Source organism: Oenanthe melanoleuca, chromosome 1 (genome assembly GCF_029582105.1).
Source record: "Oenanthe melanoleuca isolate GR-GAL-2019-014 chromosome 1, OMel1.0, whole genome shotgun sequence".
Classification (NCBI taxonomy): domain Eukaryota; kingdom Metazoa; phylum Chordata; class Aves; order Passeriformes; family Muscicapidae; genus Oenanthe; species Oenanthe melanoleuca.
The window spans coordinates 33,918,587-33,938,716 of NC_079333.1; the positions used below are offsets into that span (position 1 = coordinate 33,918,587).

General features: G+C 37.2%; 1 protein-coding gene across 1 annotated transcript in view; it reads left to right on the forward strand.

The window, feature by feature from the left end:
- The window catches only part of TMEM135 (transmembrane protein 135), a 153,146-nt gene that overhangs the window by 21,756 nt on the left and 111,260 nt on the right, over positions 1-20,130 (forward strand). Inside the window, exon 4 of the mRNA XM_056489387.1 lies at positions 11,367-11,400. Coding sequence (XP_056345362.1) covers positions 11,367-11,400 — 34 coding nt within the window. The remainder of the gene's footprint in view (positions 1-11,366; positions 11,401-20,130) is intronic.

The following is a 20,130-nucleotide window of genomic DNA, read 5'->3' on the forward strand; positions in this document are numbered from 1 at the left end:
ACTCATCCCTTGGACTTTCCTGGCTATCTGAAATGTGTGTTTCTATTTCATACCAGTCATTTCTTTCCCATCAGTTGTATAATTCACCATTCTGTGTCTCGTTACTGTCTAGATAACTGTCTTAAACTAGATTTCGTCCATCTGAGATGGAAAAAGTTTGGCAAGGCAAATTCTGTACTTGTGGACAGAGCAAGGTTTATTGGGAATCAGTGACTACAGTTCCATACGTGTGTAGTCAGTCAGTCCAGGTTATAAACTATTCAGGATTCTGAAAAACTCAACTGTTTCTGCATAAGTATTCAACAGCCAAGTTTAACATTCAGGCTGCAGCATTTGAATGCTGGAAAAATTTGGTTCAGCTTTCTTGTGTGGTAACTGAACTCTTGCATAAGATGAAGAGCAGGAGAGCAGCTACAGCTTTATAGTTGACAATCCATTTTCTAGGATAACACAGGCAGAAGAAGATAACACATCCAGAAGAATGCTGGAAGACCTCATGTGAAATATATACCTGTGATTCTGGAGATGCTGCAGAATGTGTTGCAGCATCTGGATGAGTCTGTAGAGACTGGGTTTATTTTCTCCTTGTGTTGTTAGAGTCAAGGGCTGAGATGGATCATGCAGGACTATTTGGTTGCAATTGCTCAGTGGTATCCAGGTTTTTGAGTTTCAGAAGGATTTACCAGCTTAGGCTCAGCACCAGCCATGTGGCTGCTTCATGAATGTGGGGACATCTTGGGCAGCACCCATTAAACTCTGGCCTACTCGATCAGTGCACGTGGGGCCATGGGTGAACAAAGGGCAGTGCTAAGGTCAAGCAGCAAGCTCTGATAGATCCCAGGTGATTGTGCAGATACCTTCCTCTCTTCCTGTGTGGCTCCAAGAGTAGCTGAGATTTGTTTATAGTTAAAGTTTAATTTTTAAAAATTATTTCATGGTCCACTTTTGGCAAATCTGTTTCTGAAATACTCACTTCGTAGGCTGAAAACTTAAGTAAAAATGATTTAGTCATCTGCATAGTAGTATAATTTTGTATTCTGTTTTTCATTATTAACCATAAAGAAACCCACCAAAATTTGTAAAACTTACGGTCCTGTTGAAATGCTGACAGATAAAATGTTAAAATTCAGACTACTGCTGAACATTGGATTGTTCTGTGAGTCTCACTTGGATTCATGGCACAAACAGTGGATTAATTACTCTGTCCTGTCTGCTCAGCACTAGCATCCAGGACACACTCATTTGGACTTCTTGGCTTAAGCAAACACTTAATACATCTTCTGTGTCTGAATGCTTGTGTGTAACATGTAGCTCCCAGAGGGGGAATAATAAATACTCTGCTAGTATAGAATAAACTTCAGATGCTGCTTAGGTGAGCTGGCTTGAGTGCTGACATTTACCTGGCAAGATAACATCTATGCCTAGCATGCCTCTAGTGCAATAGCTGGAAATCTTGGAGAGAACTTTTCAGTGCTGTGTTCCTCAGGTCTGCTTGTAGAATATTGTTTTTAGATACTGTAGATGAGAGCAGCTTAAGTATTTGTTTCCATGCAAGCCACACCTATAAACCTTCTGTAAAAGAAGTGACTTTTCTGGAGCCTCATTGTTCCAAAGGATCTAAGGTCGTTGTTAGCTCCTGCAGCAGGAAAAGTGTGAAGGTAGAGACTTAGAATGGTAATGATTTGCTATATTTAATCACCTAAAGCTTTTCTGTGGCAAAGATTATAGCAGTATTCTTTGGTCAAACATCTTACTTCCCCTTCCTGCCCTCTCCCCTCCACATCTGGGGACAGAAAATGGCATGCTTTTATTTCCTTTGGTGAGGAAATAAAACGCTGTGTGTTGCAGTCTTTCTTGTAATCTGATGACCTCCACTCTAGATTGAAGTTTTTTTTGATAAAGTGTATGCCATTAAAATCTTCTCCTAAAGGCAGTCTGTCTAAGAAGCAGGAACAGTGTCCATGGTATTAAAGGCAAGCAGTGAACAGGTCTTAAGAATTTGGGCCAGTACCTGTTATCACAATGCAGACTGCTTCAGCCTTAGTGAAAGACTGAAACAATATGGGCTGTCTGGTAGTACAGCATAATTTGGTCTACGTGAAGGAATTTATATGGGCTCCATCTTGCTGCTTCAGTGATATGTTTTTCCTCTTAAGCTCTTCAATGTCTGTTACTCATTCCTTGTGAGCAACGGACTGAGGAACTAGCAAAAGTGTTCTAATATCAACTGTTGGCAGTTGGGATGCTTGAGCTTCATGCCAGAAAATAATAGGTTCAAACTGGACTTGGCAATAGCTTATTTCTGTCTTTGGTAGGTGAAATGTCTCATTAATGTCTGTCTGTAGTATCTGGCACAGTTCATCATCCAGTACTGATGTCCTGCCAGAAACTGGCTTTTCAGTCAATAGGGATGTGTTGAAATGACACTCAGTCAAACTCTTAGTGTGGTTTGCCTGCCTTTCTAGAGAATGTTCACATTGATTTCTGACACTGCTGTTCCTTGGTACCCCTTTTGGGACCCCCATTACGGATGTAGGCACACTCTTAATAGCATTCATCTGTCTTCTGAGTGATTAAATTAATAGTTCCTAACTGGATTTAAAACCTGTTTTTAAAATGACTTAATAGGCTGTCATTAGAGAGTCTAAAGGGGAGGAAAAAAAGCAAATGTCACTGTATGTTGACAAGTCCATCTCCATACACTACTTCCCTTGGAAGTTCTAGTCTGCTGTTGCTGAATACAAGGGCATTTAGAAGTTAGTCATACCATATGAAAAGCTGCAATAGTTCCTTGTTTGAGTTTGTCAAATTAGCTTTTTGTTTTTTTTTTTTTTTTTTTGTTTTACAAATTACTTCAGATGTTTTGTAAACATTGTAATGCAATCACAAATATATGTGATTGGATTAATACATTAAAAACATTATAGATCTAAGAGAAAATTAGTTCTAAACTTGGAAATACTACAATAGCTATTAGTGTGACAGACTAGAAAAGCTATCAGGCTGCTTAAGTCTTTTGAAATAGATGAAATAAGTGATGATTTGAGTAGTTTATCAAAAAACTTGTGTTGTGGAATGGGCTGTCTCAAACTGGGCACAGAGTATGAATTGGAAAGGGAAGGCCAGCCATTCTTTAGAAGCCTCTGGAGCTGCTTCTTGCTGAGCTGCTGTGAGCTGGGTTTGGGATATGCAGGTAGGGTGTGGTTGAAGGGCTCTTAACTTGAGAAGGGCTAGTGGATAGAGGTCGAGAAGAATAGGTCAAGTACTGGATAAATTTCAGCTGGTATTGGGACAGTCCCAAGTTGTCAACTGAAGGAGTGACCTTATATGATAAATTTTTTTCTCCTTCCTGCCTTCTCACTCCCAAAATACACTGACTGTATGTCCAAGGCCAGTGAATACTGGACGTATTTTCAACTCTGATTTTTTTTCCATGCCCTGTCCTGCTCTTCCTAATTTTTATTAACCGTTCCGTCCATAGTGTCCTATTTTGCTGTGGAGTAGTAGTGATTGCCAACAGAATACATTAAACAGTGACCTGCTGCTGCTGAGAGTCTCCAAAGCAGTTTTGTTCAAAAATATTTGCTTTTGTGCCCTATGCTCATACCTTCCAGAGAGAATGGCCAAGCAGCCCATGCCCAGAAAGAAATGACTGTTTTCTTTATGATTGACTGAACTGATTAAAAACAGCTCGGTATTACTATGAACAGTCCAAAGAAATTGTTATTTGGGGCCTTACTTAACACTAGATAGACCTTTTGTAAGAAGAATGTGAATAATTTAAAAAATCCTAAAATCCTTCATTTCTTTTCCTGAGGTTTGATTAATTTGTTTTTCTTCTGTTATCTCACAGTCAGTCATTCTGTAATACTAATAAGGTTTTTGGAATCTTTTTATCTCTTCACAGAATCTTGTGAGGTTAAATCACACTTTAATTAAGAGGTTTTTTGCCCTCTGTAGGTCAGCATTTGTTTTTGCTCTGGAGATACCATAGTGAAACTGGGAGAGAAGGAAGAGGGGAGGGTATGGTGAAAGAAAATCTGTATAAAATAGAGCATATAGGAGTTTAGAAAAGTTGAGCTATAGATGTTATCTTATGTTGCACTATCTGGAAACTCTGTAAGAGTTATTGGTACTAATTTAACTGGAATGTATTACTGTAGATATATTTTATTTTTGGCTTCTCTCCCTTTCCAGTTTTCTCATACCCTTTCTTTGGCGTGTGTTCAAATCATAGAATATGCTGAGTTTATTTTATTTCCTTTTAAGAACAACAAATTCTGAGTATTTGCAAAAAACCATTTTGCTTGACATGTAGAGTGCTCCAAGAAGAATTACTGATTTGCAGTTTTGAGCAATTTCAATTTCTTCAGCTTGCAAGTGTCCATTTCAAACAACCCAAAATATTGAAATAGGAAATTCCTTTAAAAAAACAGTGGGTCATGAGTCCTTAAACTGTATATTTCTGAGATGACATTCTGAACATTATTTTTGTGCAAAAGACTTGCTTCCAGGTCTTTACTAAGCTAAAAAGTTAGTATCTTCTTTTTTGAAAACTCACTGCTTAGGTCTGTTTTCATGATTTTCAGCATTACTTTGAAAGCTTGTCTGTTCCTGCTGATTTTAAGTGAACTTTTGCACCAGGACTTTGCTGCTGACCTCCAGCTGTCAGTAGGAAATTGGTGGGTGTGAGAGATTAACGATACCCTAAACATAATCTGTAGTGCTTGTGTTATTACAGGGATGCAGTCACAACTCCACATCTATGCTGGGTTCGCTTGTGGTGTCAAGCTGCTTTAAAGCAGAGAAAACCCTGCCTCTTACCTCTTCATTTTAACTTCTTTCATTTCAGAGAAACCTGTGATTTGTGTGTTCGATTTAATTCTGCAGGTTATAAAGTGGTGTTTTACAGTAGCGGGGGAGGGATTGAAGCTGACGGGAGGAATTCTTCCTGTTTTTGCAGACTGTGAGTCCTGTCTGGGGAGCCATTACAAACTATTATGTTAGCTTCTTAGTTTATGTTCAGAAATTAAAGCTAGAGTTAAATCTTTTTGAGTATTTATTTTTTTTTTCTTTTTTTCTTTTAAATTCAAAGATGACAAATGTTCTCAAGTTTTCCTATTGACTAAAAATATATATGTAATTATAATATATGTATTTATATCTGCTATATACATATATATGAAAATATTTATTACTAAAAATCACTGTTTTGCTGTTACAAGTCAGTATAGCAAAGGTTTTTTGCTCTTTACCTTTTTTTATAACATAATGCAGCAGATTCAATGAACAGTGACATTCATCTAAAATTCAGACTTGATTTTGTAGGAAGCTAATATAATGAATTTATGGGGAAAATGGTTAAAAGAGTCATTTATAGTTCAGATTTTGTTGTGTAGGTCACAAGGAAAGGTGAGTTTGACTCTACTACCTTCTTCTACTTGGGTCAAGTCCTGTTGGTTTGACAATACTAAGAATTTTTGGAAAAGCAGATATCAGGAATTTGAAGTTTTGGACTGGGCATGAGGTTAGAAAGCTTTATATGAAAGCTAAAACTGCTCTTGTCTTAGCAATGAGTTGGATATTTTTATTTTGTGGGTGTTTGCCTTACTAGCTGTTTATTATATATGTGGAGAAGCATAACCCATCAATTAGATGTTTAATCAGAGAACCTGTTCTCTTAATTGCATGCATTAAGATTTTTAACGTGCTGCTGTATCCATCTTCAGGCTCCTTCTATCCCCCTGTGCTGCTGTGTGCTGGGTTACAGGAGCTGTCACGGGGATGTACCTGTCCTGGTGTGCCCCTTGCCCTGGGGGGTGAATTTAGGGGCTCCCTCTTACAGCTCTCTCTGAAGGAGGTGTCTGCTCAGTCAATTTGTTAATTCTGTACACAGTGGTATTCATCTTGCTGTAGTTATTTCCTGTTATTTCTGACTTTCTAACTTACTTCCCTTTTAGTTTTGAGTAAGACCAAAAAAACAAGTGATCATAAAAACCACAATACTGGTTAAAAAGAGCAGTTATAATAGTTCAAGTAGGTTTAATTAATTGAAGTGAATGTTTAGATTTCAGAATGCCTGCTTGGAAAGGTTTGTGGTTAAACTGAAACAAGGCAATAGAGAAAGCAATTCTTTAAACTTCATATCACCAAAAACAGCTTTTGATGAGTAAATTCTAGGAACTGGAGTTCTGCTATTGGATACAAAAGACACTTGCAGGGCAAGGCAAAGTGTATGAAAGAAATACTCTGAAGGAAGAATTAATATTGGGAAAGATAGAGCTTAAAACTGACAGGTCCTACCACTCTCCTGTTGCTGTTTAGAGAAAGAGAAGGTGTTTGCTTTATGCTTTGCGGGCTTCTGTGGTTGTGTTAATTAATTTATGGTAAAATTTCCATGAGCGTAAGTACTTTCTAAGGATTCATCCCACCTTCAGGCACGGTTGTGTTTTGGGTGTTTTTTTTTTTTTTTTTTTTTTTTTTGTAGCTTAGCAACATCTCTGTATTTAAGGGAAACCATAAATACATTGAAGGAAAACCAGAGAGAACTGGCAATGAGTTTTGTAGGAAAAAGCAATCTTGGCTGTATTTAAAGATTGGTATTTTGTATGATTTACTATTATATGAAGCAAAAGGTTCTACTGCTTGTGAAAATAGTTATTTTTTGAATTTTATAGCCCATCAAGCTGAGCAAGAAAACATTCTTCAGCAAAGTGTTCCACAAACAATATGTTGGCATGCAGATTTGGACAGTTGCTGCTTCTATTGGCACAAATAGGATTTTTTACTCAAGTGTGAGGGGAATTGCACTTTAGCCTCAATCAAATAAGTTTTCCTGATTTTACAGCACTTACAAGAAGATATAAATACTTTCCTCACAGGCCAATGCAAAGTCTGAAGAGCAGCACCCAGTGATTTTTTAGACTTAAAAATACTTCTCGTTAAACAAAGGATAGGAGACAAATTTGATATTTTTAAGTAAATGGCTAATTCATTAAAGAAGAGTTTGTGTTTTGTATTCTTTAGGAAGCCATTGTTTATCACTGTCATTTATTTTATAAGATTTTATAATCTGTGGAAAAAAATATTGATATTTTGAAGTTGCTTTCTACCGTTTTTCTGTAGAATAATAGAATTGTTCAGGGAAGTCTTGGGAAATCAGCTAGTGCAGCTACCTTCTTGGAGCAGGGCTGGCACTGAATTCAATCCAGCTTGCTTGGGGATTTGTCTTGTCAGCCTTGCAAACCTCTGAGGACAGAGGTCCAGCAGCCCCTCTGAGTCCCTGCTCCAGAGCTCTCCTGTCTTGCTGGAGCAAATGGTGTTTCCTTGGGTCTGCCCAGCCGTTCTGCTGGTCCTCCATGCCAGCTGATCAATGCCTGCTTGTGTTGGGGACCGCAGCCAGGTGCGGGACTCTGTGGTGCAGTGAGTGCCAAGTCAATGGGATTAATCATTTCCCTTGACCTCCTACCTAAGCTTCTGGTAATACAGCCCAGTACACTCACAGGTTTCCTTGTTATTTTTATCCTGTAGCTTTTTGGGGTTTTTAGCGGTTATTTAAGACTCTTTCCTCTGGGCAGTGCAATAACAAAAATATGTGGTTCTCTGCTGAGGTTTATAGGCCATAGTTTAAGAGCTATTGCTGTTATAATTTGGTCTGAATGTTAAAAATTGTCCAAAAAGCAAATTTTAGCGAGATAAACTTTTCTTTGAGGAAAGTATAAATGAGCAAAACAATAATCTTCTAGAAGCCTATGGTCTGTTGTAATTTAAACATTAAATGTAGATCTGCAAGATTGGAATTATTCAACTGTAGATAATGTGACTTGTGTTGGATAATTAAACTCTGAGACCTTGCCTTCTCAGTTCTCTAACAAGCATGTTAGAAAATTCATTTTAAAGTGTGAATTAGGAAGAAAAAGGAGAAACAAAATGGAAAGTATACTAAACACTCCTGCTCTTTGAGACTAGATTTTAAGAGCAATTAAGAGATTATTACTTTCATGCAAGCCTCCTTTTTTAGGTGAAGGAGACCTGTCGTGTTACCATTTTTTCAGCTAAGCTTTTTTTTGGCTCTTGAATTTAATGCAAGAAACTGGTAGGATGGACCTTGGTCTGATGTGAATTTAAGGTTACCCCTATCTCATGTTTTTCCTTCCTGAGTTAAAGATCACAGATGTCATTAGAAAGAAAGCTGGGTATGGGCAAGATTGGAAATTGAAGAGGTGCTTGGGGGTCAGTGGGAAGCCACAATGAAGATATTTATGAAAGCAGGCTTTGGAGAAAATGGCCTAAGACAGAAACCGTGGAGGAGGAACGGGCAGTAGGATTTGTGTGTGTCTGCTTGGGCTTTCCTGTAATGATCTTGCCGGACTGTCACTGCTGTAGCCACCTGCTGATGTTGGTGTTGCCAAGATTAGCATTCAGCACTGGTTCATGGACTTTGGGAGTGAAATCTAAGATGTTTATTAGTATCTTTAAACCTCCCCAAAGCATGTGGTTAGACATGGCTGACTAATTATTTTTATTGTTTAATAATTTCCTGCTCTCCTAATACCATTTCCCAATTATATTCTCCCTCTATTTACCAGCTGCAGTTTTAATACAGTCCTTGGGTTGTACCAGTGACCCTTTTACTTGGCCTACCTCCATCTTTCTGTCCTGTTTTCTGTCAGCTGTCATTGCTACAAAATAGTGCAACATTTTCTGAACTTCCAACTGCTTTATAACAGCAGAGTTCAGGTTTGGGTTAGGCTTGTTGGATCACATTTGCAGAAGGCCAGGAAGAATTCCCCTTCCCCCTCCTTTTTTTTTTTCCTTTTCCCTGGAAACATGGGGTTATTTATTTTTAAAACAGTCAGAGAATTAATTTGGAGGAAGAAAACCCTTTCTGCTTGGAGTTAGCCTGGGCCTCACAGATGGGCTTGGTGCAGGCAATTGGAGATGACGTCGTCTAACAACTTACTGTGTTTTGAGTTCCGGAAGTTACTTCCTTGCACAAATTTATTGTCTGCACATTTTGTCTCCTCCCAGCCACCTACTTCTCACAGTGGTCTTGCTGCAGCTGTACTGCAGCTCCTGATTTCTTTCCTTCCTCTTCTCTAGCCCCTTTTCCTTTCTTTGTGATTGGAGAATTGCATTTTAGCCCCAAAGGGACTACAATAGAAACTAAAACTCATTTAGTTCTTAGTTTGTTAGTGTTTTAAAAAAGACTAAATAGATTTCACTGGGAGGCTAAAAAATCCTGTTTGCATGATAGGGAGACTGCAGGGGAGAATCTACTACATAAGTTACGTGCACATAACAATGACCATCCTGCTTTGTGCCCACTGTAGATACTTCAGTTGTGAATACACAGAGTATACTCTGAAAGCTACATCTGTCACTAAGGTGCTGATTGAGTCTTCTCATGGGTGTGTTACTGCAGGATATTTTTGATGTTCTTACTCAAAGTGGTTTGAGTTACCAGGTTAGCTCTTATGGGTAGGTTTATTTCCAAATGGCTGAGTGTTTAGATGTTTATCATAAATTTTTAATTCTATTACAAGGGTAAAAAGAAAATCTAAGAAACATGTATCTTTTTCCTGAGAACAAATTAAAATAAGATTTACAGTACACAGAACTGCATTAGCTGGCAGTTTGCTATTCAGCGGGGTTTGGGGCATCAATATTGTTTTATCACTTTAGCCAGTTGACTGAAAGACTAGGTGAATGTTTGCAGAACAAACTGAGAGTTGAATTTATCTATTGCATCAGGTGAATTTTTACCTCTTCCTGTTTGGAAATGTCATACAGTATTTTGATGCTTTATTGCAAATTGTACGGGCTGTTTTGCTTAAATACTCATGGACCCTATTCCCTACCTTTTGTCTTCTTTTTTTCTTGTATGCATCATCCTCACCAAATCTTTAGATTCAAGCTTTTGTTCCTTAGGTTTCCATGCTAGAATCTTGTTTCTGGTATCCGGCACAGGGTGGTACTGGGTAAAGAAGGTATGCAGAGAGCAGATTTGTAGTATTTTTTTTTTAAAAAGCAACCATGAAACAAACTGATTTGCCTAAAGTTTTGAACTTAAGCCAAATTTGAATCTTCTCTATGAGTAGAGAGCAACTTTTTGAAGTCAATAGGCTGTATTACTGCTTTCCACATATTCAGTGTGATGTGGAAGCAGTAAAACTTATAAGTGGAATGTATCCCTGTTGCTTAGATGGCTGCTGTGAAGAACCTTGTCCTGGATCCATAACTTGACAAAGTTATTTACATGTAAACACAGGGGTTAGAAAATACTGAATAAACTTTTTGGATTAATCAAGCTTGGAACTGTGTGATGGGGATTTCTTTATTTCCTGCTATCTGTGCTTTTGTTTTGTACACTTTGACTGAACTAATAGCAAGGTATGTTCTGTTAACGACTCTCTTAAGCACTGTGTGAATGCTTGGAAATTTAAAATGACATGACAAAATGGAGCATACAAGCCTGGATTAGACCTTCTGTTAAATATTACCTTCTGTAGTAGCAATATAAAAATAATCATAAATGACATGAGGACAAACTCACTTCCATATTGAGAAACTTCAATAGTTGAACGTGTGGTGCCTTCATGAAAGTTTTCAGGTTTTTTGTGTAACACCAGTGGGGACAGCGAGAAGATTCCCAAATACAACAAGGCTGATGGTAAACTCAAGAAGATAAGAACACCAGTCCAGTAAGAAATACTGAAACTGAGTGTTCCAGCCTTTGGCCACAGTTTCTAATGAAATCTTTGCAGGAGAGAGGAATTTTAATTGGTAGATCAAAAAATAGAAGAAAAAAAATAGGATAAAGGTTAGAAGAGAAGATGGTGGCTGCTGTTCCAGGGCACTGTTGGCACTGTGACTTTCAACTGGCTTGAGCCAAGATTTGTGCATCAGTCTCAGCAGAAAATTTTTTCTGATACTCTAGGTAGGAGGGTCTCGAGTTACATAATACCAATCACAGAACAAGTTAACACACAGACATTCACAATTTAATTAGGTCATTGTTTGTGTGCTTATGTTACTGGCTTATATGTAGGCTTATTTTGTGATAAGTGCTGTGTGTAATTCAAGGTGCCTTGCCCCTTGTGACAGCTTCAGGAATCGTGGAGTAGCCAATTGCTATATATAACTTGGTTCCTGTAATTCCTCACTACTTTGGATACTGTGCTATCAAGATGCTATTTTTGGGTTTGCACTTACTTTTCTATAAGGTGGTACTGATTCATCTTCCATCAATAATCTGTTTTTAAAATTATCTTCTTTAATGAAATATTTTTAATGATTAAAGTGTTTTTCTTCAGTCTGAAAAAAATATTTGATTCATCCACTTATTTTATCTTTTCTGCTTATAGGAGAGGTCTTCTCACAATCTACATGGCTAATCAAGTAAGTAGTTGTTTATTTCAATAAAGAATAAAAACATGCAAGATCCATTGGAAATGTCTTGTTTAAAGTTGATGGATGCTGAGATTTATTGCATTTTTTAATAGTCGCAGGATTTTTCTTTGAGAATTATGAGTTATTAGTTAACTAAAGCTCCCTTAAGAGTAAATTGTGATCAGAGGTCTTTCAGAAGTAGATGTAAAGCAGAGGTTGAAATGTGGTTCATTGTACTATGCTCAAAGTTTTGTGTATTGCAGCCCCAAGACGATGGTAATTTTGTATTTCATGTGGTACTTAAATGATCATTATTTTGGAAAAGAGAAATCCAACACCATATACTTCAGTCCTGTAATTAATAATTTCTCAAACTTGTGTCATCTGTTGTGCATGCAAACTTTTTACCACATGGTTGTATCAATTTAAATTTTGAGTCATATTTCTTTTACTCTCCTTCAAATAAATAATTTTTATCTAAATGATACTTCGTGCATTAACTTTTTCCAAATATAAAAGGCTTGATCATACTCCTTTAGGAAAGATTTTACTTTGCCAAAGGAATTACATCAAGTTTTTGTACAGTTTGAATTGCTTAAATAGTCACAGAAAATACAAAAGATAATACAACTTAAGAATTGTGCTCCAACTGCTGAGAGAATTTGCTGGGGCCTCAATAGAGTCGTGCATGAGTTGAACTCTGATGGTGATGATAAGATTAAAGACTAAAAGGGGTAAGACAAAGGCAATGTATCTTAGTACAGATTAAGGTGATAATAAGTTATTTTCTGTCCTTGTACAGTCATTGTTGATGACTTGTAATTCTGGGTATTTTGTGGGGGCAGAACATGCGAAGTAGCTTGATCTCCTGACATGTGTTAGCAGGTAAATATCCTGGAAAGTCCCTTTATGCATTTACCAAACTCATTACATAGTTCTCTCTCAAGCTCTGATGCTTAACAATTTCTTTTAGGCAAAAATTGTTTCTTGGATTGTTCTGTATTCATAGACTTTCTTTACAGACAGACTCGTGAAGGAAACTTAGACTTCACATGAGAATAAATTAATTTTTGCTTTTCACTTCATTATTGTCGAAGTACCATTGTAACTTTTATTGCTTCCTGAATTGTATGGCTCATAATCTGTCCTTTAGGATTCCTTTTCTTTACGAAGTTTTTTACCTAATTTAAAAAAAGATGACAAATTCTCCTTTTGCAACTCAATTAATTATGCGTTCAGAGTCCTAGTAATGCATGGGAGCAAGGTTTGACTCCTGCAAGGAAATCTTAACCTTGAAAGTTTTCCTTGAATTCAGAAGGGCAACTGTGTAGAGACTCCTCATTCAGGAAAGAGAGATTATAAGGACAGTGATATTTAGTTGGACATACTGTCACTCCTTTGGAATGGACTTTCCAAGAGAAGGGGGCAGTAGGCGTGCTTAAATAGCAGCACCTCTGAGTATCCAGATTCTGAGAAAGCTGTTGTTGAGTTCATGGCTCTAAGGCTGAAACACCACAAAATTCACCTGGTGTTGGACAGAGTTGTGAGGGAAAAGTCAAGCCATGCAGTTGCATTTTGTGGATACCATTTGGTGTGGGTATTCTCTTCAGCATAATGGCTTGTTTTAGTCACAGATCTTTGGTGAAGCCACAGCTGCCAGGGTTTGCTTTGTAAACTGCCCATGATCATGTCATACTTACCTTGTTAGCAAGCTCTGTAATCACAGTAAATGTTTCCCTATTTGTGTTCCTTATCTTTGGCTCACAACTTTATAAGCTTTGATAAGATTCACTTATAAATTTGCTAAGCCTTTAAAACTTTTATTTCTGTCAGCTTTAGATGACAGCATGTCCCATTTTGAAAGTTGTCACATTTTAATTGGTAGTGATGGCAGATAGATTGTGAAATTAGCCTGCATTTCTTTCATTCGGTGAAACTCGTGTCAGGACCTGTTAAGATGTTAATGGAACTAAATGTATTCCTTTTTTTATTTCGCATTTTGCTACACTGGGTTTTGCAGCCTGGGCAATAATAATTAAGGCTTTTTATGTGATTCTTCTCGTGTGCCTTTGCCCAGGTAGGTAGGAGGTAACTGGAATTACTGTTAGTTATTAAAAGTGATTATCATGACTGTTGCAGCAGTGAATTTTTATAGCCAGATTAGGGCTTTTAAATCATAAAATTTTAGTCCTATTGTCCAGTTGGCAGTATGTGACAATTTGTCCTCAGAGATGAATTTACTAAGTGGAAAGGGGAAAGGTGTGTAAATCTTACGCGTGGCTGCTGTTTCTCATTTCAGTGAGTGAATTGCAGTAGAACATGAAAGGCAGTGGAGTCTAAGGACTCTTGTTTTAAATGTGACATTTTTATTGTTTTTTTTTTAATCTGGAGCTACTAGAAACTTGTGAATGGAAACATGTGAATAAGTGTCCTGGTTCATTTTAAATAAATCAGTGATTATAGATTTATGTGAACCTGAACTCTCTTGCTGCATTTCCTTGTTGCCTTGTTAAGGTGGCAGATTAAAAATAAGTTGTTAAGGCTATATATGGTCTATGGAAAAATAGAATAAAATTGTGTTTTTCAGACTAGCTTGCTGCTCAATTGAAGCTATATAAGAGAATTTTCTTTTGCCTATTTGTTTTAGAGATAGGAACCAGAAATAAGCATAAAACTGAAGCATTTGTAGCTTTAATTTTAATGTCCAGAGTCTAAAATCAACTTCTTAGCTCCTCACTGGAAGTCATTTGAAGTTTTTAGAACTAAGGTAGTATACCTAAGTCCTAACATTGCTGAACATGTGGATTTGAGACCTAAAGTTTCTGTGATAGTCTAAACAGAATGGTGGTAATCAGTGCTGTGGACCTCACAGAGCCATGGAGCTTTCAAGTTCTATTTTGGATTGCATGTATTAAAGTCATGAAATTTCTAGGATCATAAGAGATGCATTGGTGTGAACACATAAGATGATCCTTCATGGATAATTTGAGATCAAAAGGAACCCCAAGATTCCAGCAAAAGGTGGAAAGTGAAATGTAATCTTTCAGTTATTTTTATCTGGAACAGTAGATGACATTAATGACTGTCCATGAAGACGACCTGTAGCTCTTATGTTTCCCAATAGTTGAGGCACACTTTGTTGTGAACAGCCCAACAGTTGAGTTGTTGCTTTTACATTGAAGAAACTGTGTCTTTGGGCTAGGGTTTGGCTTTTCTAGTGTTGAAAACAAAACAAAGGCTACCTTCAAAATGCGGGATAGGAAGAGACTAATCTGAACTAGGACTGTTTTGATATAAAGCTTATTTGAGAAACAAAACTTTAGAAAAATTGCTATGTTGTCGTTGAAATGCTACACCAAAGAGGAGGAGGTTATCCTAACATGTGCTGAGCTGCATGCTATGTTTGAAATTCAAACTGTGCATCACTACATCAAAGTCTTTATTCATTCTCTGCTAAGACTTCTGATGTATGGTGGGCTGCTTACAGAATTGGAAATATTAATATTAATAAGAGGCTCTTGAGGGTCACGGATTGAATGATATAAAGCTTAAGCATAAGGTGAAGCAGCTGGATGCAAAAGGCAGAGTGATGCTGTTGAGGCTGTTTTTTGAGAGTGATGGGAGGAAGAAGTGTAGGGGTATGTCCCAGTCAGAGAGAAAACTTTACTGAGTGAAAGTTATAATTCGAAAAGTAAGATAAGAAAGATAGGAAGGAAGGAAATAGAGAAGCACAGTCTTCAGGTAAAACCTGAAAATTTATTGTGGCAAGAGACATGGAGCTGGACTGACGTAATGGGAGTTGTGTTTGACAGTGTTAGAGGTAAAACAAGTGGAAAAAAATGAGAAAATGTAGAGTTTATTCTAATTAAAGCAGAGAGCAGGTGACAAAGAAAATGACGGATTTGCCACAAAAGGATTGGGTTAATTTAATAATTAATTAATATTGAGGAAATTTCAGAAAGAGCCCAGAAGGAGAGAGACAGAGATATGATATTGTCGATGTCCTGGAAATGGAAGTTGGAGGAATTGTCAGCAACTGCATCTGGACAAAGTTTACAGAGAAATCTGAGGATCCTAAGGCTTATTTATTCCTATGCTGATGTTGGGTCATCAGTGCATCTGCTGTTTATGAAATCTGATAAAGCACATGGATCCTCATACACAGAGGAAGAGATACTACTTACTCAAGTACGGAAGGAGTTGATCAGTTGCATTCTGTTGGGTGATGCTGTGCTTCTGTATGTGATAAAGTATCACAGCTGAACAGAGTTTTTTGCTGTTTTAAAGTAGTCCAAGCAGTTTCACAGTTGAATTGTTTTTCAATTGCATAAACCAGCTAAATCTGGGTTCATTTTGGCTGTGTCGTTGTTTATTCCAACTAGTCAAGTGTGAAGGTTGCATGTAAGTTGTGCCCTTAAAGCTTGAAATAATTGTTCTAGGAGCGTGCAAAAATGCTGAAACAGACAAAAAGAAATCCTTCAGGATCCAGTGGAAAAATGAGTATCCATTTCTCTTCAGTCAACTTTAACTCCAGATATTTGTATGATTTTTTTTTTTTTTTTTTTTTTTTTTTTTTAGAGGATGGAAGTCATAGTGATTCAAAATACCAAAAAAACTTCATGCTGTGCAATACTAGAAAAAACTTGAAGCTATTAGCCTAATTTCAGATATCTAGCACACACGGAGAGCAAAGTAGATACCAAGCTTGGCAGAGATATGGCACAATATAGAACATGGCTCAAATGTTCGAGGCTTCCAATATCACTTTCCATGTACACTAAATTTGTTACTATTTCATGCTTTTTGAGGGTGATAGGTAGATGGATAAAAGAAAGAGGAGTAAGGCTTGCTGTGGCAAGAGAAAAAGCAACAACAGAAAGCCACTTTTAATCTGTTCTTTTGCTGATCCTGTAGTTTAAACTTTTTGCTAGAGGCAAACTGGTAATATTGTAAAGGAAGGTATTTGCATGCAAGAAATGCTCTATCACTGAGCATTCCTAAGTGATTTTTCTTACCAGCTTATCAAATGTTTTCTGTACAAAATTGCTGATATATCTGAGTTGTTACAGATGTCTCAAGAAATACCTTGTGCCAGTTGCCATTAAATGAGGGAGGATACTATGAATACTTGTAGGTTGAAGTGTGTTTTTGTTTTGGGGAGTTTTTAGAGTAATGTGCAATCATTTGTCATTAACATAATATGTAACTCTGATAAATTATTATCCAGTGTTGTTACATGCTATAAAACATCGTGTACCAATTCAAAAATACCCTTTAAAATGATAAAAAGATTATTGTCACTTCTTTCTTTGTAACTCTGTGAAATATTTAACCCATCTCATTTGTTTCATCAAAGCATTGTATTTGGCTACACAGTTTATTCATTGTAGCAAAAAAAAATGTTTTCTGTTTGAACTTACTAAACTGACATTTCATAAGCAGGACTAGCTGCCACCTTTTCTCCTCCACTGGGAGCAGTTTCATCTTAGCCAAAACATGGAGACAATCCAAATGACGAAGGACAGCTGGATTTCCATTTTCCAAGTGCATGTTTTAAATTTTTTGGACCTTTCAGTTATAGTGAAATGAACTTGACCACTCCTGTCTTGTCTTTTTAGATAATTAAAATTTTGCTGTGTGCTTTCATGTAATCCATTATACAAGGACTGCCAGGATGTAAAAATAGCAATTCTTTTAGCATATTTGCCAAGCTAGAAATAAATGGACATTTAAAAATTTTTCTGGCATTTCAGAAGTAATCTCTGCAACTGAAAATGCATCAAGTAAATGCTTGAGATGCTTGTCTTCCAGGATTGCTTTGTCATTGTTTTCTGTATCCCTCTTCTGGCGTGATAGTGGCTTTGATTACAGCAGCAGCTGGCAAGAAACCTGTATTTATTGTCTGATGATGTCCAGATTCCTCTTTCATTCCTTGTATTGTCACCTTTTAAGCTGATAGTGTGCTAGTTAAGGTAAAACTGTTGCTTAGTTCCTTCTGTCGAACAAAAAAGACTTAAGTACTAAGCTGCTTTTGTTGATGGCATAGTAAGTGGTTTTATAAGTTACTATTGGAATACTTTGAAGTACTTTGATATTTGGTTTAGATTGGATATTAGGAAAAATTTCTTCACAGAAAGGGTTGTCAAGCACTGGAACAGGCTGCTCAGGAACGTGGTGGAGTCATCAAGCCTGGAGGAAATTAAAAGGCGTGTACATGTGGTACTTGGGGATGTGCTTTACTGGTGAGCTTGGCAGTGCTGGGTTAGCAGAGCTAAACAGCCTAAACAATTCTGTGATTCTGTGAAAATTTGAAAGGTAAGAGGGAAGGGTTTTCCTTTCACAATTGGAAACTGTGTTGAACTGAAGCTCAAGTTTGTAAAGTACTTCAAGCCTTGTGGAGGGCAAAGTCCCATTTTGGATCAATGTTCTGAAGCATGATTCCCCTAGGGGAGCATCCAGCACCCAGTCATTGCTGCTTGGGTGATGGAAGAGCAGAAAGGACAAAATTTAATCCTGGCTGGAAAGAAGTCTGAAGTACTCACTTGTAGCAGAAGTTTTGCTTTTGCATGGACAGACTCTCTCAGGTGATGTCTTGCCGCTTACTTTTTATGCTTCTCTCACAAGAAGCTAAGCCTTTCATTTTAGTGCCAACAAGAAACAAGTCTTGTCTGGTATCAATTTAGGCATTGAAATCAACTCAGTAATGTTTTCCCTGGGGCTATAGTTCTAATATAACACATTTCAAGTTTGAAGCTGAACGGAGAGTCCCTGCTTCTAATAGCATTTTTGCAACTGTTTTGGCCCACATTGTAGCATGGGATTTTGTAAAGACTTGGTTGCTTCTTCTTCTATCAGGTCATGTAATGTTCCTTGGTAAGTCCTACCTCATTTTGTGCAATGGCTTTTTTCTCCTATTTTGTCATCTGGGTTTGGAAGAGAAAATGATCCATGGCTTCTGCTTCATTATTGCCTGGATCTTAGTGCAAAAATAAGGTAGAAAACAAAGAGCTTGCATCTTTCCTATTTCATGGAAGGCATACTCAGATGGAGCCCATGCAATGTTTGTTCTTTAATCATGGCCTTCACCTTTGTGCTGCCTCATGGTTTAAAGCCAGGTAGAGTCAGCCCCTCGTTCTCAGTGTGGCACTTGGGATATGGCTGGTCAGTATGGACATTCAGACATCACAGATGCACTTGGTGACAGTGACAGTAATCTGGCTTATGAAACTCAGGAACAAGAGCTGAGATCCATGGATTTTTATCCTTTAGATATGAAGAAAGCTGATCATGCTAGTTTGCACTTGAAGACAGTGTGCTGGAATGAGAAATAGGGTTTTTTTTTATGGCATTTCAATAGACAATCCTTAATGCTCTCTAAATGGCAACAAAATATAGCATTCTTGGACACTTGATGAAGTTATGAAGTTATCTTTCAGACACATCTCAAAGGAAGGAAATAAATGAGACAGGATTTATGGAGTCAAAAGATCTGCATGACTAGAATATGCTGGTCACTCATTCAGATCCTTTTCTTTTAACAGGTTAAACCGAGAGTTGAGAAGAAACTTTTATTAATTTTAAGCTCTTACTAATGGTTCTTATTTTCTGTATATCGGGTTACAACATATATCTAGTAGTGTAGGCATGTGTCTGCAGAAACAAAAGCTATCCAGCCAAGAAATGATTAAGCCCAGTTTTGAATAAGAATCTAAAAAAGAAAGCTTGATTTTTCTACAAGAAGACTTGCAACTGTTATTTAACCTTGTTGTACTTCTGTTTTTGTCTCATTTTCTCAGCATCCTTGAATTACAGAATAGTTCAAGAAAAACTGCCAGTTGTATACTGGGGTGGTAAAGTAAAGGCAGTGTAAATGTTGTAGTAGCAGAAAGCCAGACTTTCAATTAAGATGTCAGTAAAGTTAATATAGACTACTTGAAGTGTACACAGTTTTCTGAGAAGTTTGGAGGAATATAGATGCTATTCGAAAGAAATGGGTGCTTTTTATTGCTTGACAGTAATGTTCAGATTTATTTCATAGGCACCTAAACAGAAGAAAAGTTTTACCGTTTCATGGAATGATTGAGTTTATTGTGGTGAATGTGCAGGGAAGTGTATTGTAAGATCAACATTTCCAAACTCCTTGCTTAGAAATTAAATGCAGATGTTTTCAAATAATCAAAGACTTGGACATGCTTTATTCTAGTCGACAAATACTCAAGACACTTTCCAAAAATTTTATTTTGGAATTCAGAATTAGATGCCATAAATGGGTAAGCTATATACTTTACACATATCATGTTCTGTGGGATATGCAGCTTGGCAACCAAAACAGGCACTATTGAAATAAATTGCTACTTTTAAATATAAACATTACATAGAATTCATATGAAGAAGGAAATAAGCTGAAGTCTCACTTTCTTTTGAATAGTGCATAATGTAGTCTAATTTGATTAACAGAATGCTTTACATAATTAAATTATGGGTAATCATGGCACTCTCTGAGGATTTTAATAGGTTGGAACTTAAGGTCATTGTCACTGCCCCCACCCTAAATCTAAAAAAGGCAGGTTTCAAAATTAGGAGTCATGTGAACTTAAACATTGCTGATGTCTTCACTTTTAAGTAATACTCTAATAAAGTTAGATCCTGGCAGCTGGCATTTTTGTGGATTGACATGGCTAATTGGCTTTGGCATCTTAGCCTCAGGAAACCTCATCCATCACTTCAGAGCAGGACTTC